This window comes from Cebus imitator, unplaced genomic scaffold, assembly GCF_001604975.1.
Source record: "Cebus imitator isolate Cc_AM_T3 unplaced genomic scaffold, Cebus_imitator-1.0 Scaffold49, whole genome shotgun sequence".
NCBI classification, from domain to species: domain Eukaryota; kingdom Metazoa; phylum Chordata; class Mammalia; order Primates; family Cebidae; genus Cebus; species Cebus imitator.
In genome coordinates this window covers 1,517,932-1,544,267 of record NW_016107364.1, presented here as the reverse complement: position 1 = coordinate 1,544,267, position 26,336 = coordinate 1,517,932, and the positions used below count along the sequence as shown (strand labels likewise).

General features: G+C 36.3%; 1 protein-coding gene across 1 annotated transcript in view; it reads right to left on the bottom strand.

Moving 5' to 3' along the window:
• Nucleotides 1-26,336, bottom strand: part of DOK6 (docking protein 6) — a 449,269-nt gene that overhangs the window by 121,693 nt on the left and 301,240 nt on the right. Inside the window, exon 5 of the mRNA XM_017527520.2 lies at nucleotides 15,938-16,127. Within this exon, the coding sequence (XP_017383009.1) occupies nucleotides 15,938-16,127 (190 nt within the window). The remainder of the gene's footprint in view (nucleotides 1-15,937; nucleotides 16,128-26,336) is intronic.

Here is a 26,336-nt window from a genome sequence, read left to right as displayed (position 1 = left end):
AGTAATAGGAAAGCAAATAGAAAGTCAAGGGCGACTTTCACTGCCAACAAGACCAATTCAGATCCTGATTTGACTTGTTTCAAATACAGTCTCTTTACTGTGTAGTGGACATGAGTCCATCTCACAGAACTTTAGAGAGAGTCCTTTATTTTTCAAAGACTGTAAAGTTGGAAGAATTCATTCATCCGCAACGTCAACTGTCTAAAGTTGTGCTTCCCAATCCTCATCAGGCCTGTGGTTAAAATGCACCTGACTGACAGTTCTGCCACACAACAGGGTGTGTGATATCGTGGGAGCTGATGCCCCTAACTCTGAAAAGTTATCAGACTGTATGCTGCTTAGTTTAGCCTGTGTGCATACTGCCCTGGGACCTGATTTCTACTTTATCTTTTAAAACATAAAACTCCTGGTGCCGTTTAAGTTCAGCTACTGTCTTAAAGTTTTAAAGATGACATCAATGGGTCCAATTAATAATAAATGTGGCTTTCATTCATGGTGTGCTTATGTTTTGCCAGACATGACATCATTTCTACATATGTGCATCTCACTTAATTCTAAAAACAACTGCATGATCTGGACAAAATTAATCTCCAGTTTTTCCATTAGGAAACTAACACTTGAAGTATCTTGTAGATCTAGACTGATTTGGCTTGCAGCTTTCATATTCTCATTCAAAACACTTCCTTACATGGCCTTAATGTGAGAAATGTATAATGTAGTGGGACCACATTTAGTCAGATATAAAGGATTTTTCATTCTAGAGCTGTTTCCTAGGTAATGAGTTTCTCATATTTATTACCAACAAAAACCACAAAATAAATATACAAAGTAAGTTTCTATGGTATGATTTGATTTCTGCATATACATATTATTCATACCAAATCTTTCTTGATTTGCATATTCTTGGAATAATTCTGTGAGTCAATGAAAGCATAATCCAACTTACCTAAATTTTTATATAAATACACTCATCACAATTTGGAGAATGTCACTGCATAGATGAAATACTTATCACATGAAAATACTGCTAAATATTTAATGATCAAGGTGAATTGCCCTGCAAAATTTTCTTCTAAGTTCTTTTTATTCAACTACTGTGGTAGACTGCTATTAAAAATAATCTCTTTGCCACATTTATTTTATTGGTTTTTTTCTTAGCTAGATATACTGCTAAAATATTTATTTTTATGGTTTACTCATTTACAAAAGAATATTAACAGAGCATAATTTCTGTTGTAAATTTATTTTAATCCACATAAACCATTTTTGAGCATGTTGGTGCATGAGCCAATAAAAAGGGTGAAATTATCAAGAGATTTTACTAAATATCAAGTTACTGATATTTAGAAACAATCTAAATATAGAAACAATGATAGAAACAATCAGGAGGTCTGGGACAAAGCAGGAGAGGTCTGGCTGTCCAGGCAGCTTCCAGGGCCCCGCATCTGCCTTGGGGTGTGCACTGTCTGGCTCAGATTACATCAGGTCTGCACTAGTGCCCCCAGCAACGAGAGTGTGAGTTAGGAAATCTCTCTGTTATATCCCAGCTGTTTAGTTTGTCATTCTCCAGAAAACTCTGCCTCCTAAACCCAGAAGCTGTAGGTCTGTCCACTATAGATAATTCTAAACTAGAAGCATCCTGCTAAGAGCAGTCTGTATATAGAGAGTGTCTTTCTAGCAAAGATCAGTACGGTAGTCTATTTACCAGGAGTTTACTCACCAGCACATTTACAAGGAGATGAAGCTGTATCACCTCCTGTCCCACTGGAGGTCCCTTTAGTGGTACTCGAGACAGAAATGATCATAGATTAGGTGTGTACCTTCCTCCACCATAGTGGGATACATCCTTGGATCTACAATTTGTTTTCACCACTTTGCTGGGAGTACTGATGAGGTTAGAGCCAAAACTGGAAGCTTAATTCCTATGTGATTCAGTGGCATCACTTTTCATGGTGATATACCATAGCACCAATGCAGACCTTCCATCTTGGGAGTTTCACTGGTTCCACTTGAAAGGAGGAGGTGTAAAAAAGGTATGATATAGAAATCCAGCACCCCTTTGGGTAAGACAATTAAGCAGACATAAGAGTGAGAAGGTACAGATGCAAGTTTTGTGAGGCTCAAAGCTTACACAATTTTAGAGACCATTTTAAAGAACAGAAAAATAATTTACATGTACAAAATGACAAAATTACATGATCACATGTGAACGGGGTGCAAGGTCATCTTTAATAGAGGGGTTCTGAAGCCATAGCTCATTAGTGTCATACATAAGTACGATATTTGTGTTAAGAGAGTTGCATTCAGCTGTTAGGAACCTCTGGAATACACATAAGATAAATAAAAGATCTGGTATGCAGGAAGCTTATTCTATAACTCATGTTACCTCCCATGGTCTTAGTTCTCCAATGCTATTTTGGTATAGTGATAACAGAAATAAACATATCTGACTTTTTAGCTACCTGCATACTTCTAAATCTTTTCTTCCCTAATTCAGCAAAAATCTTCATGAATTTCAGGTCTCACTGAATAATTGTCACAAGTTCTTTTCTTTGTGCTTTCCCCACAACCAGATTAATCATGATTTTAAAGCAATAAAGAATGGCTTTCTCATTCAACTGGCTACGGATAGGCTGTGATCTGTGTGTCCTGAATATCTCTCAAATAAGAGGAACTCAGTGATCATTTGTGAGAGAGTAACTGATGTCCTTTAGATGATCTGGCATGGAAAATATCTCTTAACTTTCTAAATTGTAACTGTAATTTCAAGGTGAATCTGGTATATTTTGAAAGCAATATTTTCAAGTATCTTTTCCACCTATGAATTCAAATCAGGAAAGATACAATTTTATATTTAGCACTTCATTTATTGGAGATTTTTGGAGAAGTGAGCTTCCATTTTTGTTGAGACAGAGTCTCACTGTGTTGCCCAGGCTGGAATGCAGTGGCATGATCATGGCTCATTGCAACCTTTGCCTCCTGGATTCAAGAGATTGTCCTGCCTCAGCCTCTCCAGTAGCTGGGACTACAAGTGCTTGCTCCCACTCCTGGCTAACTTACGTGTTTTTAGTAGAGATGGGGGGTTTCACCATGTTGGCGGGGCTGGTCTCAAGTGATCTGCCTGCCTCGGCCTCCCAAAGTGCTGGGATTACAGACCTGAGCCACCTCACCTGGCCCCAGTGTACAATTATAGAAAGATAATTGGCATGCTCAGAGAGTTTGGTGGATTGTATACATACAGACCATTTATATGCTATCTGTCTAGCTGTTCTTTCACCTGAAAATTAGCATTTTCCTATTTTAGGAGTTGTAAATTGCACTTTTCAGAATAAACACAATAATGTCCATTACCTCTTTAATAAAAGTGTTCCTTCACAGAATTGATTTTCTATATAAACATAATTCCGAAAAGGCTCATTTTTTTTATGCCAGCATAGAGAATAATTAATAATCAATTTTCTGGTTATTTTGAGTTTTTCAGGGTGACTATAAGGAAAAAGACAAGTACCTAAAATCAACAGAAAACGAGTATGGGCCTGCCATGAATGGTTTCGCCTACAGAATTCACAAGGGATTAAAAGTCAGGAAAGTGTTTTTCTTCTGATATAAAGTGAGATTGTTTATTTTCCTAATTGACTTATTGGCCCAATAATGTAGGCTAAAATTATTTGGCTTTTTTTTTTTAATGTATTATGTAATTAAATCATTGAAACACATCAGGCAATAGATGAGCAAATAAACATGTGATGCCCTGAGGGGTATTTGGACAAACAAATGTCAAAGGAAAATGGATTGTTCAGAATTTCAGGAGCAAATATATTTTCACATTAAAGACTAGAGTAGCATTATTTTTCATACATACTAATTGTAATCTAAGTAGATGCTGATTTTCCAAAGAAATGATTCAGGGAATATACCACCTGATTGGTTTGTTTTTAATCAACATGAAAAATAAAATTTAGTAAAAGTTCTACAAGTACAATAATTTTTAACAACTGTGAGAATTGCAGTGGTTTTTAATCACAGGTTTATTAAGGATGATTTTATTTGAGTATCTGTTACCTTGTTCATCATTAAAAGATTCCACTATCACTGGGATTGTATTTCCAAAGGCAATGAATTCCATAGGTGCACCTACTAATCATACTTGTAAGTGAAAATATTTACTCGGAAACAGGAATGGCAGAAAGCATATCATGGACTCACGGTCTCTGTGCATTTGTTTTCTTTGCTTCTCTAATGATATTAATTGGAGTTGTCTTATAAAGCCCCATGTTCCAGGTGTGCCATATATGGAAAATAAATTTGAAAGCTTTTTCTCACCTCTGTTTGAAGGGTTGATTAACTCTAGTATGTCTCTGGAACTGTAGACCTAGCCTGAAGAGTAACACCCGACAAACCAAAGTTGAGGACAGATCTAAGATCAGCAGCAAATGCTGAGCCTTAGGCTCCCATAACCCCTAGTGTCTCTGTATCTTCTATTAAGATACAGCCTTGCTTGGGTCAATGAGAGTAGAGCTAGTTTTGAATAAGCCAAGCTACCTATTTCATCTAAGTCAAGTCTTTATGGTAAAATAAAGGGAAGAAAAAATACCCAATTTCATTTGTAGTTTAACTGATTTTTGTTCTCATGGCAGAATACCCTATGATAGACTGCATTCCCTTTTAAGACAATTATGAATCCACAATCTACTTAGAAATATTAATAAAAAAATCTAGTGTCTGGAAGTTTTACATTTAACACTAATTTTGTTCTAATTAGCACTAATTTTGTTTTTTGTAATCTATTATCTCCTCGGGTCAAAAGAGAAAATGTTTTCTCATTATCTATTAGTAATTGCTGCTGGAACCTCCACCATGCAAATTAAGTTATTTGACCTCTAAACACAAAAACCTGAGACACATTAGCAAAGCTATATTATGAGAAGAACATGTGTTTTTGCGGCTTTGTGAGTTTTCGACTGGTTTTACTATGTATATGCAAATTGATTTTGATTTTTGAGTTGTATTCCCTTTTGTGATAATAAACACCAGAATACCTATTTTGTAGGACTTTAGTGCTATAAGGTATGTAAGAATAAGAAAAATGTTGGAATATATTCAATGTTGAAGAAATTAGTTTTTCCTCTTTAAAGATCTGTTAAAACTCTTCTGCTTCATTTACAGTGATAAACTTATTAAATATATTAAGTATATATATATATTATTTTTTTTGAGACAGGGTCTCACTCTGTTGCCCAGGCTAGAGTGCAGTGGCATGTACATGGCTCAATGCAGTTTCAAACTCCTGGAGTCAGGTGATTCTCTCACCTCAGCCTTCCAAGTAGCTGGGACTGCAGGCACGCGGAACCATGCCCACTGAATTTTTTGTATTTTTAGCAGAAATGGAGTCTCACTGTGTTGCCAAGGCTGGTCTTGAGCTCCTGGAGCTCGAGGGATCTGGCAGCCTCAGCCTCCCAAAGTGCTGGGAACATAGACTTGAGCAGCAGGGCCTAGCCAGTAAGTTTATAATTTTTTAAAAAAATCAAGTGGCCAGGAAGTTATAATAAGGTGGTGAAAATCTAAGCAAGTAAAGATATTAGAAGAAAATATACAAGCAAAAACTTTTGAAAGAGCAGATTTTATCACAATTTGAATTTCCTTTACAAGGAAATTTTTTTTTTTTAACTCTTGCTAATGCTAAATAACCCAGATAATTTTAAATTCTTTAGTTTTAGTAAATCATAAGACATTGTGAGTTAATTACTACCATGACCAAGTGCATATAATATGATGTGTGTCTGTAACAGATAAAGATAATAATGAATTAATCATCTTTGCTAGAATTTATTCAACACCAAGAAAAAAATCTTGTAAATACATGAGCAACTATGATTTTCGCCCTCCTCCTAGACTTTTGTTGTGAGAGTTTTAACATTTTCCAACAAAACTAGATGACTTGAATTTACATGAATCAATTTATTTTTTAAAAAACTATTGCAATAAAGGGAAAAAATAACATTTGTGTCAAGGATAAGTTTATTAGACTAATTAAGAATGAAAAATATTTTCATTTATAAGGAATTTTGACAAGATTTTGGCTATTCAATTTTAAAATAATTTCAGGACACTATTCCTTAGTTCTCACTAGCAGATTTTGACCCTCACAAGTAATGAGGCTAATGCATGTGGTTATCACCACCATTAAAATAAGTGAAGCCAGAGTTATACGATGGATGTTCTTGAGGGACACATTAACTTGCTGTGAAAGGTCCCCTTAAAGATTTCCTGAAATCATCTAAACAAGGACAAAGCAGTGATATTGGCATGACCTCCATAGGTGACCGCTCCCACAGAGAGAGACCTGCCATGTGTTCACACTCAATTCATTTTTTGTAATCACTCTCCTGCAGCTCCAGCTACAAAAATCATGCTCTGGGCATTTTAGCATTTTTCATGAAAGAATGTTGATTTCTTCAAAGGGAAGACTCCTTTTTGATTTCCTATATTACCCTGTCCAGTGCTGTGCATGTAAAAATAGGTGTTTGCCAAATTTAATCATCTTTTGTACTGTTGTTACATCTGATAGCATTCAAAGCCCTTGTTTGAAAGCAATTTTTTGTTCTAAGACAGAGTCTTGCCCTGTCACTCAGGCTGAAGTGCAATGGCGCAATCTAGGCTCACTGCAACCTCTGCCTCCCTGGTTCAAACGATTCTGGAGGAGCTGGGATTACAGGTGCCCGCCACCACGCCTGGCTATTTTTTGTTTTTGTTTTTTAGTAGAGACAAGGATTTCACCATATTGGCCAGGTTGGCCTCCAACTCCCGACCTCGTGATCTGCCTGCCTTGGACTCCCAAAGTGCTGGGATTACAGGCATGAGGTACTGCACCCGGCCTCAAAGCACATTACTTTATTTGATCCTCATATCAGCACTGAAGGTGGACATAGCAGAGTATATTTTTATCAGGTTCTCACAGATGAGGAAACCAAGTCTCAGAAAGGTTAATAGAGTGTAACTGGGGGCAGAGGGAAAGTGCTGGCCCACGCAGAAGCCGAGTCTGGTCTAATTTATTCTCCCATGTCATTTCAAACCATGATTGCTCAGACAATATTGCCCTACGTACATAAATTATTAACCTACTTAAAAGATTCATTATTAAAATATCCTCCACAAAGTCACCAGATAGAGATATCTAAAATTTAAATCTATGTTTACTTGCCTGCATTAAAAAACAACTTCTTGCTGCTTAAGATAAAGTCCAATTCATTTTTTGACATGACAGAGAAAACACTCTTGGTTTTCAGCTTTATCTGACTTTCTAACAAACTCTCCACCCACTGTCTTCTTTAATCTCCAGCAGCTAAAATCTGCTAAGAACCACCATCCATGCTCTGTCTCTGCTGTGCATTGGTGGAGAATACTCTGACCTCTCTATCCTCACATCAACCTCACACTTTAACTTGAAGAAGTCCAACTCATTTTTCATGATTTGCTGTGCAAATTGTCTTTTTCAGGAAGCCTTTCCCGACTCCCGAAAATTCAGTTTGGTGCCCGTTTGCCTAAACAGGACTGTTCTCCAAATGTCTCATGCTCCCCGTCATTCCCTGCACCCAGCATAGTCTGGAAACCTTATAACTAGTTCCCGACAAAGGGCTATGAACAGAAGGGCTGCCTGCTGAAGCCAAAGCATCTATTTTTTGATGTAAGTGTTGTCCTGATTGCCTAGGATAGTTGCCCAGAATCAGAGGGGACTAGCATGAGTGAGAAATCAATTCCATTTGCATAAACCACTGAGACTTTGTTCTTGATCTTCATAGTGGTGCAGTGATAAATAAATAGTCCTAAAATATGGGGCACTGAAATAGTGACTGGGCTAGGGATAAAGGAAAGTGGTAAGGGAGCTGGGAAAATAATATTTAGCAGTGAGATATTCGGTGAAACTCTTGCCTCTTAGTAGAACTTGTGATAACTTGGCCGGCGGATTTCATGTCTTAAGAGTTTCTGGATTGTATGGACAAATGTGAAACTTAAAAATAAGAGGCTTTACTCTCCCTGTTGAAAACGGGCAATTACCTTTCCTGTTTCTTAGGGCATTTACTTTAGAAAACTTTTGGTTGCAAGTACTTTCTCCTCTCTTTGAAATGTAAATAATTCTTTTGAAAACGAGATAGGTCTTTTATCAGCTTTAAGATCCTAAAATGCCTTTCTTAAGGACTCTAGAACTGTGTCTTTGACTTGTAAACCTGAAGGGAGAAGCACCCTCATCTCCTACTTTCTGTGAGAGCAAGGGTACCTAACTACAGGTGCTACCTCTCTCCAACTCGCAAAATTGTCTCTTGTCATAAAGATATAAGAAATTTGTTTTTCTTCTACATAAAGCCAATTAGCCAACACCAGTGGTTACCCTAATTACAAGGATAAGGCATGTACAACAAAGGGTGCTGTCAAGTGCTCTTGAGACCAGTAATTGTTTATCTTGAGAACCTGTATGTATTGAGTTGTACCTGCTGGGCTATATCAAAGGGTGTGGGATTCTCCTTCTGTCTGCAATTTCTCAGCAGAAATAATGAGAGAGAGAGAGAGAGAGAGAGAGAGAGAGAGAGAGTGTGTTTGTGTGTGTGTGTGTGTGTGTGTGTGTTTTAATCACCTTTATGGAGAAGATTTCTGCATTGGGAGAAGATTTTGTTTTTAATTTTATTCCTCCAACAACATCTAGGGGAAGCGTTCAGATAAAATGTTAACAGCGTTTGTTGAATGATAAGGTACTAAAAAGAAAGAGGCTCTCTTAGAAAGAAATTGCGAATTTGCAAGCAAAAATGAAGGGCATTTGAAAAATTCAAAACCTTGTAAAACTGGAAAAGAGTATTCTGAGACACCAGAGACAATGTCTTTAAGTGACAAAAGCAAGTTAAAGCAGCCTCAAGGAAAAGAAGAGATTAAGTCTAATCGCTACACCTATTGCTGAAACCTGTCATTTAGGTGTGTCAAGGTAAAAAGCAACTCAAGGGTAGGATGCCTGTTATAATCTGTTAATTAGATAAAAATGACCCAAGGCAAAGGACTAAGTGAGTGCTGCTCCTACAAAAACCTGACAAAGTCAAGGCCCCTTATAAATCAAAAGACTGAGTTTTAGGGGAAGAAACAAAGCAAATTTGAGGAGCAGATTGGAGGAAGAAAACACAAAACCTCAAAAAAGCACTTCCCCAAACAGTGAGTACTACCCTTGGAACATGTGATTAACTGGAACTAAATATAGAAGAAATCCAGTGATATTTCGACAAAGTTTTACAGGGGGAGAAAAGGCCCTAAATAAAAAATGTTTGTAACTTTTTAAGATTCAGTAGCTTTCAGACCTCTACTACTACTTCTCAGGGTAAAATGTGGGCTGAGAAACTTGCAACACTTGAGAGAACATTTTCCCAGTGTCCAATTCGAATACGGACAAGGAGCATAATGATAAAGGAAAATCCTCCTGGCAGACAGAGGGCAGAACCAAATGGAAAAGAGCAGAAAGGGGGCCCAGCTGCAAATCCTTGTTGACTCTGAATAAAGATCCTGAGGATATCTGGCAAGTGGCATTTCAGAATTACCAGGACCAGTGGCTGTTGCCTGCTTGCTCCCAAACATTTCTTTGAATGGGAGTGTTTGCAGCCGTAGGCTTCCCACCCCTCTTAAACCACTGTTCCTTGGGCCAGGGTGGGTAGAGGAAAAAAAAGATCTTTTTGGATCATTCTTTTGGAACTATAAGAAGTCATATTTGGACCTCATGTACACACTGCTACAAATTGCCTGCAGACACTGGACTTTGAGTTAAAATCAGTGGCTGGCTAGATTGCTTTTCAGCTGTTTCCCTTAAGGAACAATTGAGTGTGTAGGAAGAAGAGGGAAAAGGGATCTTTGCTCATCACAAGACGACTCTGGCAGAGACAATAATGCTTACCAAATATTCCACATATTCCTGTTTCTCCACTTGCCCCCTTGCAGATGCAGTGTGTGTGTGGTGGGGGGGAGGGTGTGGGAGGCCACATTCTGGATGACGGGCTATTAACAGAAATAACATGCCTTGCCACTGTACTGAAGTATCTAAATGTTTTGTATTAGTCAGCTTAGGCTGCCATAAGAAAAACGTGGCACAGAATGGATGAATTAAAGGAAATTAATTTTCTCACTTTGGAGGCTGGAGTCTGAGATCAGGGTGTCAGCATGGTTGTGTTCTGTGAGGGCTCTCTTTCTGGCTTGGAAATGGTCACCTTCTTGATGTGTGCCCACATGGTCTTTCCTCTTCATGGCAGAAAAGAGGGACTTAGAGTTTTCTTTCTCCTGCTTATAAAGTCACCAATCCTATCAGATTAGGACCCCAGCCTTATTACCTCATTTAACTTTAATTACACCTATGAAGGACCTATCATCTCTGCCTTTTGTCATAAAGATGTAAGTTTGAGGGTTAGGGCTTCAACATATGAATTGTGGGGAGAAACAACTGAGTCCATAGCATGGTTGTTGGAGAATGTTCCCAGCTTCTTCCCCTGCTATGCATGGCAATGAGGTGTGTTAGCATGAAAATATCTGAATCACAAGATTGCAGCAGCCTAGGTTTCTAAATCCAGGTGCCCTGGTGATCTGTCTAAGCCTGCATCAGACATAACTTGAGTGAGAACTAAACCTTAGTTATACTGAGCTATTGAGATTTGAGGTTGACATTATTACTACCAACTTAACAACTTAACCTATGTTCCTAATACATAACCCTCCTGGGATATATTTTATTACAATTCTTATATTGAAATAATTAGTTGATCTATCTCGGCAAGTACCCTATGTGCTCATTAAGGATAGGAACTATGTGTTACCCATCTTTATTTCTCTAGTTCTTACCATGGCGTTGAGTAAATGAAATATAGTAGCCCAGAGAATAAATGGGTTTCTGGGGCCACAGAAATATTTAAATCATATCTAACTGAGTTTTAGTTACAAGGTATAGAGTAGCAAAGGCCTCCATGAAAAAAAATTGTATCAGGGATGTATTCAATGTTTAAAAAAAATCATAGGTCTATATAAACCCTTGCTTTAATCCCAAAGAAGTAATGCTAAAACAAAGCGTTTTAGGAATGTAATGCCCTTTCTTTCCATGTGTCTAATTTGGTAAATCTCTTGCTATGATAATACCAGCTCTGATTTTTTTTTTCCCCTAGGAGAGAGCATTAATTAAATGATTTAGGAAACAGTTTTTATCGAGAAATGAAGACTCTGATCTTAGTTTTTGCTCGATTAACTTTAAAGTTCAATACATTTTTATTGAGCCCACACATACTCTAATGTGAATTGCTTTTTACTAATTGGTCTGCAGGAAACACAATGAGAGTTTTGGTCACCTTTTAGGCTTCTTTTATTCTCATTCGGAAAGTTCCTAAACTTCATGTCATCAAATAAAGAATGATTTCTGGAATCATGAATATAAAGTCAGAGAGATGTAAAGTTCTGGTTTGATCTCCTCCCGTGATTTGTGAAGGGTTGCCACTTTCATTCCTAGGTTTCTGTATCTCAGGACACCACCCCCAGCTGGCTTTATTTGAACAATGGAGCCATCCCCTTGGTTAATTCATTCATTCAAGAAAAGTACATGTTTTTACATTTTAGTATTTCTAAAATTGGGGTATATTTTGTTATGACATCATCTATGGAATAGCAGCCTCCAAATATGGCTGCCAGGTAGAGGCAGAGACATGGCTGCTGTTGCCTGTGTGCCCAGGCTCAGGATTTCCTCACTTCAGTTGAAGCTCTGTGCAATGTTGGTACTTGATGTCTCATGTTTGACTATATTTTAGTTAACTGCAACTCTTCAATGTTTCAGTCAAGAAATATTTCAGGACCATTTGAAAGAGAAACACGAGTTCTTGTCTAAAACCTACTGTGTTTACCTTTTGGTAGATTGCACCAACAAGCATGAAAAACTTTGAGGACAGATATCAGTGGTTCAGAAGAAAATCTTAGCATCACAGCAGTACACTCTTTTATGAAGAAATGTGTACCACTAACACTCTTGATGGCAAATCAAATGATATATAGATTAAAAAAAAAAAAAAAGAAATCCCCAAGGGCATTGAAAACTCTGGGTTGATACAGAAAAGTTGGAGTCCATATGTGAGAATGTTTTAGAAATTCCTTTACTAGTTTAGACCTTATACCTTATATAACATAATATGTATTATGTAATTATTTATATTTTTGTATCATATTTAAGAACTCTCTGCATTATCTTTCCTCTTAATCACTTGGTTATGCATTAGAGAAAAGATTATTTCTCTTTGTATCTCTGACCAACACAGGATTAGGAATAACTTAAGCCTACCTCTGACATCACAGAATTCTTAATTGTATGACATATAACATTTGTGTCTATTAACCATCTTTTTATAATAACTATATTGCAATATTTAGGTATTTTAAATTTCTAATTGTTAAAAATCGGTAACCAGATTTTTCCTAGGTTTCCAAATGGAAGCAATATTATCAAAGTTAGTGAGACACATATTTTCAGCACCAATTTTGTATTAGTAAGCATCGTGCTGAATATGAGTGCTTACGTTTTGAATAATAATTCATACCAAGGATCAGGGGCTCACTTGAATTTTGGCCATGCAGGCAGTTGAACTCATCTTGATTTTTGCTTACAATATTTATGAGGTAATATGAAGTGAAAATGTCAAGTCAGCAGTTAAATAAAGGAGTTTTGTCTTTCACCAGATAAAGTTTTACATAATCGTGAATCTTATCACTTCCTCTGAAGGTCTGATATTTTTTGTGATTTTTCTTGAAAATCTGCTTGCACAGCAAATTGGTTGTTTTTTACTTTTAAAATGCAAAGTTATGATCCTTATGGTAAAAGAGCAATTGCTCCGAGCTGATTTGAGACTGTGAATACATCTCTCGGGCACCGTGCTGTGCTGAGGACCATAACCACATAGAGTATCCTGGTCCTTGTTTTTCTTCTGCCTCACACGGGGCGAGTGCTCCTTAAGACTTAGGCATATAATTATAATTATGAGGGTGACTAAAGGATACTCCTCCACAATAAATGATGTAGATCCATTCCTACTGTTCATGTCTACATTTTAGGTTTACAGTAGACTTTAACAATGCATTCGAAAAAGTCTGCCAGTGAAAAAAGTATTCTGACATATCCAATTGTATTTTCTAGTACATATAGTAGTATAAATAAATGTCTAAAATTTATACCAAATGATATGTTTTGGGCAATGAGCTAATAAAACCTAGAAAGTGTTGGCCTTGGCTGGGCATGGTGGCTCACGCCTGTAATCCCAGCACTTTGGGAGGCCAAGGCAGGTGGATCACGAGGTCAGGAGATAGAGATCATCCTGACCAACACCGTAAAACCCCATCTCAAAAAAAGAAAAAAAAAAGTGTTGGCCTTTGGCTTAGGTTTGCTAGGATGACTGGTCATGCCTTACCTGCCAATCTGCCCTCTAAATTGTCACCAATCTCATCACCAGTACCCCCAACAATCCAGACCCAGGGAATGCAATGTTCTACTTTTACTTCTCTAGATCAAGTATGGACAAGACCTCCCACCACTGGCTCTTTTTAATAAGTGTGAGGTCATCTGGAATTTACAAAATAGATGCATAAAATTATGGACAATTTCTCAGTCACCTATGAGCAAACAATACCCAAAATTCAGAGAAGGAAAAAAACACAAATGAACTGTGTCCAAAGGACAAATCTTTAAACTCGGAGACAAACAACAGAGGGAAAAACATAGATACCAAATTCCTCTATCAAGTAGAAATATCTTAAAAAAAAACTAATGTGGGCAGGTATAAATGGAGAGAAAATTCTGAATAATTGTTCTTTATGAAAGAAAATGACTTGTTCTTTAAAATTTTGAATGGAAGTCTATTGAAATGATGGAACAGACAAAATAGTTAAATTGTTTTCCATAGAAAGAGGAAGAAAGGCATATCCAGAAGGATCCAGGGGAGGGGATCCTGGAGGTAGTGCTGGTAAATGATGCAAGAACAAAAACAAAACATCAACAAAACCCAACAACAACATCCATTCATTTGTATATATAAAACTGATATAGTTTGGCTGTGTCCCCACCCAAATCTCATTTCCCTTGTGTTGTAGGAGTGACCTGGTGGGAGATAATTGAATCATGGGGGCTGTTTCCCCCATACTGTTCTGATGGTAGTTAATAAGTTTCACAGGATCTGATGGTTTTGCTTTTGCTTAGCTCTCATTCTCTTCTCTTGTCTGCTGCCATATGGGACATGACTTTCCCCTTCCCCCGTGATTGAGAGGCTTCCTAAGCCACATGGCACTGTAAATGCATTAAACCTCTTTCTTTTGTAAATTGCCCAGTCTTGGGTATGTCTGTATCAGCAGTGTGAAAATGGATGAATACATAACTTTTAAAGCCAGTTTTAAAAAAATGCATCATAGATTTTAGGTCAGTGAATCTCTAGAAAATGTCAACTCCTTTTCATAGTCAAGATTTTAAAAATAGTAATCATATCTTAAAAATATTCATTTTCGGGCCAGGCGCAGTGGCTCAAGCCTGTAATCCCAGCACTTTGGGAGGCCGAGGTGGGTGGATCACGAGGTCAAGAGATTGAGACCATCCTGGTCAACACGGTGAAACCCCGTCTCTACTAAAATACAAAACATTAGCTGGGCATGGTGGCGCATGCCTGTAATCCCAGCTACTCAGGAGGCTGAGGCAGGAGAATTGCCTGAACCCAGGAGGCGGAGGTTGCGGTGAGCCGAGATCGCGCCATTGCACTCCAGCCTGGGTAACAAGAGCGAAACTCCGTCCCAAAAAAAAAAATAAAATAAATAAAAAAAAAATAAATAAATAAATTCATTTTCTTATAAGAATTTGTATTTCCCGATGGCTATCAGAATGTGATTACATTATTATACTCTCGATACATCTAGGTAGGCAGAAATGGCTGAACAAGCTCATAACTACTAAGCAAACACAGGACCTAACACTTTTCAGAGAAATTAGTGTAGTGGAGACTTTACTATTACCTTAGTGCAAAGGGCTCCAGACTGGTAAAATAATTCCAGCTCAGGTTTTTTTTTTTCTTTTCTCCTTAAAACTTTAAGAGACATACGACCTACCTTAGATTGATGTTATTAGAATCTGACCTTGAGTAAATATTTAGTGGTTTTATAAGAAGAAAGTTATAAACTTAAAAATATATCAAATGTAGTGAAACCTCACTATTACCTTTATAATACCATGAATTCATTTTAAGAATGTGATAAATCATGTCCCCTGGGTGAAGACGGAAGCTTTAAATATCTCCTTATATAGAATCCCAAAACCTAAGTCTTATCTTGGGTGTGTGACAATATCACAAAGGGGTCATTGCATAAAGACAATGATTTGGTTGGTTGTAGTTTACATCTAAATCCATGTCTATGAATGATTGTGAAGCAAGGGTTCATTTCAGATACTTATGGATTCCAAATATATGCTGTATCCAAGAAAGCAGCGTATTTGTCTACAAGCAATATTTAAACAGTTTTATTTAAAACTTTAAGAAATATTGTTTGCTTATTTAAACAACTCACAAAAACAAGGTGGGTGAGGACATGCTGCATTTAATTTTATGGAGATCCTACTCCACACAAGCACACCAAAAATATAGTACTGTAATAATCTTACAAAAGATACTACATTATTAAAATAGTTGCAAAACCAGTTTGAGTTTGATGCTAGTGTAAGAGACCAAGATTATTTTGAATGGGGTAATTAACCTGCCAAAAAATTAACAGAACTGCATTAGAGGGTCTGAAGAAATTATGTATTTGGTAAGTTTCACCCTGAATGAAAATAGTCCTCCTGGAGGGCAATGATGGGTAGAGCTTTCTTTCAGGACTCTGTTACACACCTCCTTCACTTGGTTGCTGCATTAAATCTTACCTTCCTGACTCAAACGTGAACCATGTTGAGTCCCGACCATATCTCCTCAGTGAGCTGAGAGGCCACATCACCAGTTTGACCTTGGCATTGTGGATATCCCAGAGATATATATTTTCATGAGTGATCTGCATTGTGCATTCACCATAAATATCCAGATTTGGCGTAGGCATAAGATACACATTGAATCGCTCTGTGAAGAAATGAAAAATGGAGAAAATTAAGTAAAAAGAGGTGCGACGGTCATGGCCATACTATATTAATTTGTATATTTACAGACTGCAGGAAACATTACCACGTTCCCTTGGCGATATGGATAAACATTGCAGAACACTGCATCTTTCCATATTTGTATGAGAAAAGGAGTTCATTAATGTGTTCTGAATCATTAATTCATTCACTCACTCACCTAACAACTTTTCATTGCATGTATTGTCTATCGTGAGGATTAAGTAGTTAGATTGTACAATGGAAAGATAAGGGCAAAACTTAAGTGGAGTCTCTGCCCAGATTGTGCTTATGGTCTGCTCCTTCACACTATCTAAGTGGGTATCACAGATACAATTCCAGTGAGGAATATCTTATTTATTCTACTTAGGCAAGATCTTATTTGATTTTACCTTTGTTGACGTGAAGTATTTAATGCACACTCTGACTGACTCACTAAGCACTGCAGAAAATAATTCAGTTTGTATCGCAAAACAAATTGTAGTCATGGTCAAATTTAGCATCTGATAATTGCAGATATTCATTACAGCCTTCCGCAGAACTCAAGGCATTGCTTTGGTAAGCAAAATAAAAATACTTTTACTTTCTTAATTCCTGGGTATCCTATGGTTGAAAATATGATTGTCAGATAATCATTCCAAACCTGACTTTGTAATTCTCTGTGTATCTTAAAGGCTATTGCAAAGTTATTCTGCCTTTGATTCCCACTTAAATGCATTAAACAGATTTTATTTTGAAAAATAAGATTAGTTTGTAAGTTCCAGGAAGTACAAAAACTTGGTATGCCTTACAACATATGCTATAAAGTATCCCTAGTTCCTAGAATCATATCCTTACATTAAATGTCCAGTAAATATTTGTTTACTGTATGACTGAAGTACATCTATGCCATGACGAATTATAAGATGCAAGAACTGAAAAATTACAAAAAAGTCATGATAACAAAAAGTTTAAGAATTACTGGCAGATAGAACTCTGTAGGTTAGAATTTAATTGTGAATAGTGCTTTAAAGTCAGTGCTGTTGAATTAATTATTTTCAGAGATGAAATAGTGCAGCTGCAGATGGAAAATGATTGATATGTTTAGGAATTTACTATTATACATCATAACGCCGTAATCTTAAATGCTACATGTTTGCTGGTACTGAGCTGAAACTGTATAATAGAAAGATTCTTTTCTCTGGCAGATATTTGACTTAGTAAGGATTATCTAATGCCAAAAATCCAATATTCAGGTTCCAAATTAACATAAACATGATAGTTTAATGTTTACTAGTCATAAAGGCAATATTTATACTCATGTGTCTTGATATTTTGGACAAATCTTATGGAATGATTCAAGTTTTAAGATTATTGACCCATGAAACTAATATGTATATGGATTTCACATTCATTTCCTGAGAAATGATAAATTGCAATCAATTCTATGGCTGAAAACTGAAGAAAGAACATTGCCTCATTAATTATCTGCAATGAAAAGCCCAATTATATACATAGTCCCAATAGCTTAAAATTCTTATGTGAAACCAACTAAAGTATTAGCATTTAGCATAAACACATCACTCACATTCCCACCATAATTCTTGCTCCAGTGGGATTAGTAGTAAATCAAAGGGGCATGATCTAGTGTAAAACTGTAAATGAAACTTGGACCCAAAGAGTTTACGCAGGAATATAGACAAGGCTGAACATCAATCTTATTTTCTTTGGTCAAGAATCTTTTGATAAAGTTCAGGTCTTACATTTGGAATTAATCATATGTCAGTGGCACCTGTTGTGCATAGAGAAAATATTTTGTTATAAAAATGAAAAGTAAAACTTTTCTTTACATTCTTTCCTTTCCATCAATTCCAGAGTCTGAATTAGCAACCAAAAACATCATTGCCAAAATGCCAATAAATAATACTTATTCCAAAATATTGAAGTAAACATCATTAACCAGTATTGTTCCTTATCGCTGTATTGACCCTTGATATTCATGCCCATATTTTGATAGTTAAAAACATAAAATGTTAAAAAAAAGGATCTTGACATTGAGTATCCTTCAAATGGATGGTACATGAAACATTACGTATTATAGTGGACCCAGAAGGACCATTACATTTTCATTGAAATGTTTGTGTGCTCAAATGTTAGCAGATAAAGCCTAGGAAAAATAAGCAGGGAGAGAGTACAAGCATTACACTGGACATTGGAGAAAGCGGAAAACAATCAGGTGAATTTAATAAGATTCACATGATATAGGGCTCTGTCTCTATCTTGGTCTCTGTCTCTGTTTATCATCAAGGCCCATTAAAAAAAAAAAAGTAATTGGATAACTTGCCCTAAAGGAATTTTTCGAGGGCCATCTCTAGTCAATACAAGCAGGTAAAATTGACCCATGGTGCCCCTACCCTCTGGTCTGCCTTCTGCTTTTTCTGTCCTAATACACTTTTTAACCCAGCAACTCAAGTCAACCCTTTTTGTTATGATATAGAACTCTCTGATCTTCCTTTGGATGCTATGTCTTGCAACTTTCGAAAGAAATTTTACTGATATATATTATTTTTAATTTTCAAATATTCATAATCTATTCTCTCATAATGGCTAATTTCTAAGAATTTCTGATTCAATTAAAAAGTGAACAAATTTAATCCAGCAGAAAACTAGGCACATAAATATGAAGGCAGCACATCATGTTACCTAACCATATTTAACTGAATTCCATTATAATGAGGAAGAAAGCTTTCTGCCTTGACAATGAATATTTCACTGTATTCTCTTAATTGAACACTTTGTTTTACTGAAAAATGTGTTAAGGTTTTTGCTAGAAAGACCATTTCAAAAGGGAGTGGTTAAAATTGGCTCCATTAAAATGATTTTTAAAAAATATTTATCTTTGTGAAACAATTCTATCAAGCAGGCATTTTAAATCACTAATTATGCTGCTTTTTAACTTTAAGAACCACGTTTGTTTTTTATTTCCTATAGCAATGGTTTTCAGACTTCAGTGTGCATCAAAATTACCTGGAGGCCTTGTTTAAACACAGAATGCTGTGCCCCCTCCAATCTTATTTCTGGTACAGTAGGGCTGGGTTGGAGCCAGATAATGTACATTTTCTGTTTATTCCCAAGAGATGTTGACACTGCTGCTCTGGGACCACACTTTGAGAACTGTTGATTTGTGAAACTCACTTTAAAAATATTGGCAGGGAAGTAGCAATATCAAGAAACCATGAGGAATGACTTTGGAAAATGATGCCATGTACCAGCAGAACAAACCAGCACTTTTTTTTTTTTTTTTCAGAAGTGTTATCTAATATCTGCCTAAATAACTTAATCCCATCTCAACTGATTCATGTCTGATTTGGTAAGAAAGAGTTCTTATGCAAATTGAAATGAAGGAAGAGATGGGAGCATAGAGAGAAAGGAGAAATATGAAAGATGGTTTACAATTTATCAAGATATGTGTATTCCAGCTATTTTTCTTACAAGATGATTGACAACAACAATAAAACATTATTAAAGAAAACTGAACAACTTATCCCCAAATACCCAACAGTACTTAAAAGGAAACTAATTGTCTAAATAATGATAATATCCTAAAACATAAATATTCTACTAATCTAATTAGTAATTCTAATAACAAAACAAAATGTGTTCATTCACAAAAGATTTAAATTGCAGAGTTAAAAACACATTGCCCATGAATTTGCATGTTGGTAAAATTTAGAGTCCCATATTAGCTAATATGTAAGAAAGTATGATTTAATTTTAAATGGTTAAAACAAAAAACAAGGTGAAATATTAAATACTGTAAATATTATATAATTATACTATAATAAAATAAATAGTTTTATTACTATATAAATATAGCATCCAACAAAGATACTAGTACTGAATCTGCAATTATGTTTACAAGGGTATTTTTTTCACTAGGGCTGAAATGATGGGGTCCAAAGGAATAGACCATGCCCAAAGAAGGCCTGAGATACAGGAGAAAGGCTACAACTACAACAAGAGTCTAGATGGGACTGCAAAACCAGGCTTAGACGAATTGAATAGATCCGAGGCTGGCAAGACGGGATGGCTGCACTTGGGGAAAAGGGGCAGCAAGGCTCCAGGTGGAGCATGAGGGGACTGAATGGGTCATCAGTGCCAGGAAGAAGTGAAATCTTCCCTGTCAGCCAGTGAGTTTTTAAATAGGTCTGCTTTATGCAGGAACAAATCCAAGTATAGCTGTGAGCCTGAGCCTGGCAGGTGGAGATAAGTGGAGCTTGCAGTTGCCTTGAGAAGCAAAGGATCAGAGACGAGGTTTCTGACAGGAAGCAACATACCATCTAGTGAGTAGAAATGAGGGCACAGAAAACAATCAGGTGACAAGTCCTTCAACCCCTTGATAATTTCTCTTTTGCAAGAATACAGATGGAAAACTATGTTTAATGGAGAACCGTACAGGAAAACAGACATATCTGTTCAGCTAAATTTCCCTTATACTAAATAACAAACACTCTATCTATCGAGAAAGGTTTTTGGAATGTATGTATTAAATAACTGTGCATCTAAAACATGGTGAGCATTCAGTGGATTGTGACTGCATAGACATAAAATGCACTTTTGTATGTTACTTCATTAGAATAAATTTGAAAAATGTCCACTGCAGGCCAATACATTGTTTATTTTCAAAGAAGTTTCAGTTGTTAGCTTGTTACTGAACACTTTTATCCACTGCATTCCATTTCTTCCACTATTTCAGAAGTCATAGGTCAAAAGAAAACAATGGAACATGGAATGAAGTATTAGACATAAATATTTCAGAAATCAAGAGATTCATACACACTAACTCATTAGGTTTTCCACAGAGACGAGTTAAATCTAACAATATCTTTAACTAAGTGAGTGTGAATTTCTTATATTTACTTTTACCTTTTCTTCCTCTTAAAAGCCAAAAATGGCTCAAAAGAAGAAATTGTACAAAAGGAAAGGCATTCTTTCTTTAGATCGTTGGTGACATAATGATTTAGGCTGTAAACAATTCTTTGTGCAAAATTGAACCTGTATCTCATGAGGCTTAAATATTTGTTAAAATTCATTAATTAAAATATCTGGGCATTATTAAGTAATTTAAATAAAATGAATATTTACATAAATGTATACAATAGATGTAAACTGGTTATATAATAATTCAAAGTAGCTGTAAGTATTGGATAATTACTTTTTTTTTTCCATTCTGCTGTACTTTATACCCACCTATTGTTTTTCCCATTAGTATATATAATTAGTCACAGCTAAAACTTGGATGGCCTGGGCCTATCTGAGCATAAACAGCAGATGTTAACCGTACATAGGAGAATTTCACTTCATTGTTTCTATTAACGAGTGATTCCATAAAGTTACGAATCACTTCTATACACAGTTAATGGGCCAAAATAACTTTAAAGATTTAACTGAGATTCTCTGATGGCAAGAGTCCTCAAATTTGTTTCAAAATATCACATGATAAAAACCCCATATTTAAGGAAGACATTAAGTTAAATCTGTTACTGTAGCTAATTCATTAAAATACCCAACTTTTTTTTTTTTTTTTAGTAGGGTGCAATCTAGCAAACTGGTTTTTCTTCCACCCCTGCTCTCATACAACTATGACTTTTCTCCTTCTTGCCCCGGTGGTATCTTAGGCAGAGATGAGTGCTTAATTCACTATCACCCGTAAGGATACTGTCCTCTTCATGTGTCAGATTAGTTGACTGGTGTAATTGAGAAATTTTAAAGTCTCAAATAAGTGGCAGTTTCTCCTCTTCTTTCAGGTCAAGTCCATTACTGAGAATCCGGCAATGAGAATGAGAAAGAATATGCTCTTTCCTGCTTGTTCCATCACCTTCTTTCCCCAGCGACTCTCCCACTCCTCTTTATTTTGCTTTTGACTTCTCCAGGGTAAGAACGATGAAAAGAAAAGGGGGTAAATCCCTTAATCGTTGTTACTATTGAGAGTTCTTCTTTATTTTTTCATTCTTAATAACAAGATGTATTCAAATGCTACCTCTCTCTTGGGGGTGTATGATATGTTCCTAAGATCCATCCCAACACCTCAGATGTCTCCCTTGCTCCCCGAAGGGGAGGTGCCTTGATTAGACATGGAGCCTACTAGCCTTAGCTCCTATTTTCTGCATTCTACCTTTATCTTCTTTCTGTTGGAGCTCCTTCTCACAGGCAAGAGTTTTCCTGTTGTGGGTCTTTTCAAGATGACTTAAGATGTGCACTTGTCCCACCAAATGTGGCAGTGTATCTTGTCCAGTTGCTGACCCATTCTCCTTGTTTGGATATCACAAACAGCCTCAGATCTGTCTTGCATCCTGACCTCAGGTTCACCATGGTGAAAACTGAAACCACTATTTCCCCAAACTCAGGTTCCTCCCCAAGCTCTCTTGCACGCTGCTTGGGTACCTGTTGGGGCAGCACGACCTGATTCTATAGTTCTACTAGGATGGGTGAGGGTAGAAGCCAGTCTCCCCTCCTGACAAACAACGAAAATTCTATGAGTAGTTGTCTTGGCCTTGCTCTTTCATGGGGCTTGAGAGGGGTAAATGCCCCTCCCTTCTGTTCTTCTCCTAGAAAAGACTTTCAAAGAATTCCCTTCACATCTCCCTTAACATTTCCTGGTTGTCCATAGTTCTTGTAGCCACAGTACAGAGACAATAAGAAAGTTCAATTCTGTATTCTCTTATTTGTTTTTTTGTTTTTTTTTTTTTTTTTTTTAAATGGAGTTTTGCTTTTGTTGTTCAGACTAGAGTACAATGGCAAGATATTGGCTCACTGCAACCTCTGCCTCCTGGGTTCAAGTAAATCTCCTGCCTCAGCCTCCTGAGTAGTTGGAATTACAGGTGCCTGCCACCACGCCCAGCTAATTTTTGAAGTTTTAGTAGAGATGGGGTTTCACCATGTTGGCCAGGCTGGTCTTGAACTCCTGGCCTTAGGTAATCCTCCTGCCTTGGCCTCCCAAAGTGCTGGGATTACAGATGTGAACCACCATGCCTGGCCCAATTCTATATTCTTTAACACTTTTTTCATACCAATGAAAACATGAAATTTTCATAAGAATATAAAACTACTAAATGTTATTTAGGCAAAAGACCAGAGACACTGGTCTAATATTAAGTGTTAATCTTAAGTCCTCAAGAATCTGGTATTAGAAAAGCTGACCTAATGCTTGGAATTTATTATTGAGTATTCATGTCAATTTGGAATCTAGGTTCATTCCATTGTTTAAACAATCTGCTTTGTTCTTTTTCTTAATAGTTGCATGAAATTCTAAAGGAACTAAATAGAGCCAGATATTACACAGAAGATGAGAACTTTCAAGATCATTCTGTTCTTTATATTCTTATCTCCAAAATTTCTATAATAGATGATTATCGCAGTGGTCACTCTTCAATTCTAGCAGCTTTAGAAGCTGAGCCACACTGAGAAAGCAGATGTTTGCACATCCAGACCCACCCTGAGATCTGTATAATGCAATGAAACCACCAATAAACAAAGCATGATTTATGCATGTCAAAATTTGTAGAACTCTTCAGAAATTGTGACCCCATCTCCACCACAGAACTAAAATTCATCAAAATTTATTTTATTATAATGTGGAAATAACAACAGAGTTAGTTGCCAGGTGCCATCTGCTCAATGCCTAAGACCACTGTGAATCGAAACACTTGCATTTTTTGAACAATCATCAGTCCTTGAAAAAAAAAATCCACAGTGTCTTTTTAAAATTCCCCTGAAACTTCTTTGTTGCTTTATAAGAATTGACTATTGCATGGATTTTATCTGCATTTCCAAGAAAACCATGTCATTGCAGCAAATACAGAAGGTTATTTTTAAAAATTAAAAAATTAACTGTTGTACCTTACCAACATTTCTGTTATACTGTACCGTAATATACAAACATATTCACACACAATTATTACACTGAAAGTATTTAACCTTGCATATTGCACTTATAAGGATTTTTGGAAACTATTAAATATTTTAAGGGTCTGAAATTTTTAAGGAATGCATAAAATTACACTATAAAACTATGCTATAATTTATTTAAATTGTCTGTTTAATGAATATTAAAAGTAAGCCAATTTTCATCTAATGTAAATTAAGCTGCAATAAAATAACCAATTTTTAGCTCAATTTGCTGAATAATTCAGTCCTTTTATATTGGTTCATAGAGTTTACTGTACTATGTTCTTTTATATAAATTTTAGATAATTTTAAATATCTTTGATTATTAACTTACATTGAGTACTAAAATCTGAATCATTGGAGCAAATACTATAAACTCCTATAAGTATCACACACTGCCAAATTGCTTTCCAGAAATTCCTTACCAATAAATATTCAAAATATATATAGAGTGAGTCACTGTAAGCGTCTATTGCCAGATTTATCAAAAATTACATCTATGGTTTGTTTTCCTGACTGTGAGAATTCTGTGTATTGGAAACTTTTTGAAGATCTTCTGAAGATGTGAACGTCTTAATCTGTGCTCAAAGAAAAATGTAGAACTTTATAAAATATGTTAAAGTGAAAGGCTACAAATTAGTTATTGAAATATCTATCTTAAGAAATTTGAAAAATAACCAGCAATTAAGCCCAAAACTATAGAGCAGCTGAATGATTAGTAATAGGAATCAGAGCAAAAATCAATAAAATAAAAAATATACAAAGTTTGCAAGAACTGTTATAACAAAGCACCACTGACTAGGTAGCTTAAAGAACAGATTATTTTCTCACCATTTTGGAGGCTGGAAGTCCAAGATCAAGGTGCCAGCAGAGTTGGTTTTTTTTCTGAGGCCTCTCTCCTCAGCTTGTACTTGGTCATTTTCTCCCTATATCTTTATATGGTTTTCCCTCTGTGTCTGTGTTCAAATTTCCTCCTCTTATAAAGACACTAGTCATATTGGATTAGGGCTCACCTATATATTCTCCTTATGTCTTAATTACCTCTTTAAAGATACTATCTACAAGTGCTGTCACATTCTGAGATACCAGAGGTTAGGACTTCAAAGCCTACGTTTTGAGTGAAACAGAATTCAGCTCACAAAATACAGAAAAGAAGTTTAACACATAGACAAGTATCTAGTGATGCCAACTAAGAAAAGAACCCAAACATGGCCAAAAGGCATGAATGCAAAGGATGTCACCATACTATAAAGAGATATCAGAATGATAATGCAAAGGTATTATGACAAAATTTTTGCCAGTACTTTTGAAACTTTTCAAGCAATAGGCAAATTCCTAAAATCAATGGTAGATTTTTTTAAAGCTAATTATAATTGACAGTACATTACTCCCTATTTGCAAGCTTTAGTGTATATATGAGCATCACTGGAATTGTTAAAAGAGAGATGTGTGGCCTCTGCCTCCCGATGTTTACTTTGTAGGTGTGGGTGAGCCCAGAATTCCCTTGTTTAACACGCACCCGGCGTGAATGCGACGGAGATGTTCACATACATTCAGAGAAAACTGACTTTCCTGCCAGGCATTGTGCTGCCTGCTTTCCAAGTCATATCTTATTTAGTCCTCACAGCAATTCTCTGAGAGAAGGACTGTCATTATCCTCAATGCAAAGTAGGAAGCAGAGATTAAGAGAATTTCACTAATCAGACCACGGCCTCATAGCATGTAAAAAGTAGAATAGAGCTTGAGGATAGAGTAACTTTGTCAACTTTTTTTTTGACAGGCTACATATTTGACTTTCCAGCTTCATGCAATATTTTGTTTTAGTACAGCAGAAAAAAAATGGATCATGAAAACTTATGCATACCAAAAAATGAAATCCCAATATAATATATTGACTTTATAACGATTATATTTTGTTTCGGTGTTAAATTGTATTCATTTTCTGTCAAATCAGGACTGATTTAACCCACTTTTGTTATTGTTGTTGTTCAGAGTTCAATTCCTGAGCACCCTTGCCTTTTTCTGTAGGCTGAATTGAAAGCTGGTAGAACCGACATAGTCATAGGAGTTGGCAGGGGAAAAGGGGTCGTCTTATCTTGTTTGCATGTGCCTGTATCCCAATAAAGTTTTCTCTCTGCTTCCCTGTGCCATGTCAGTTTCTGCTTCCAGATAGTATCTGGGGTCCAGTCTGCACCTAAGGAAAAGTTGAGCACTCTCTCCATGCCACAATCAATTTTTTTTTTTTTTT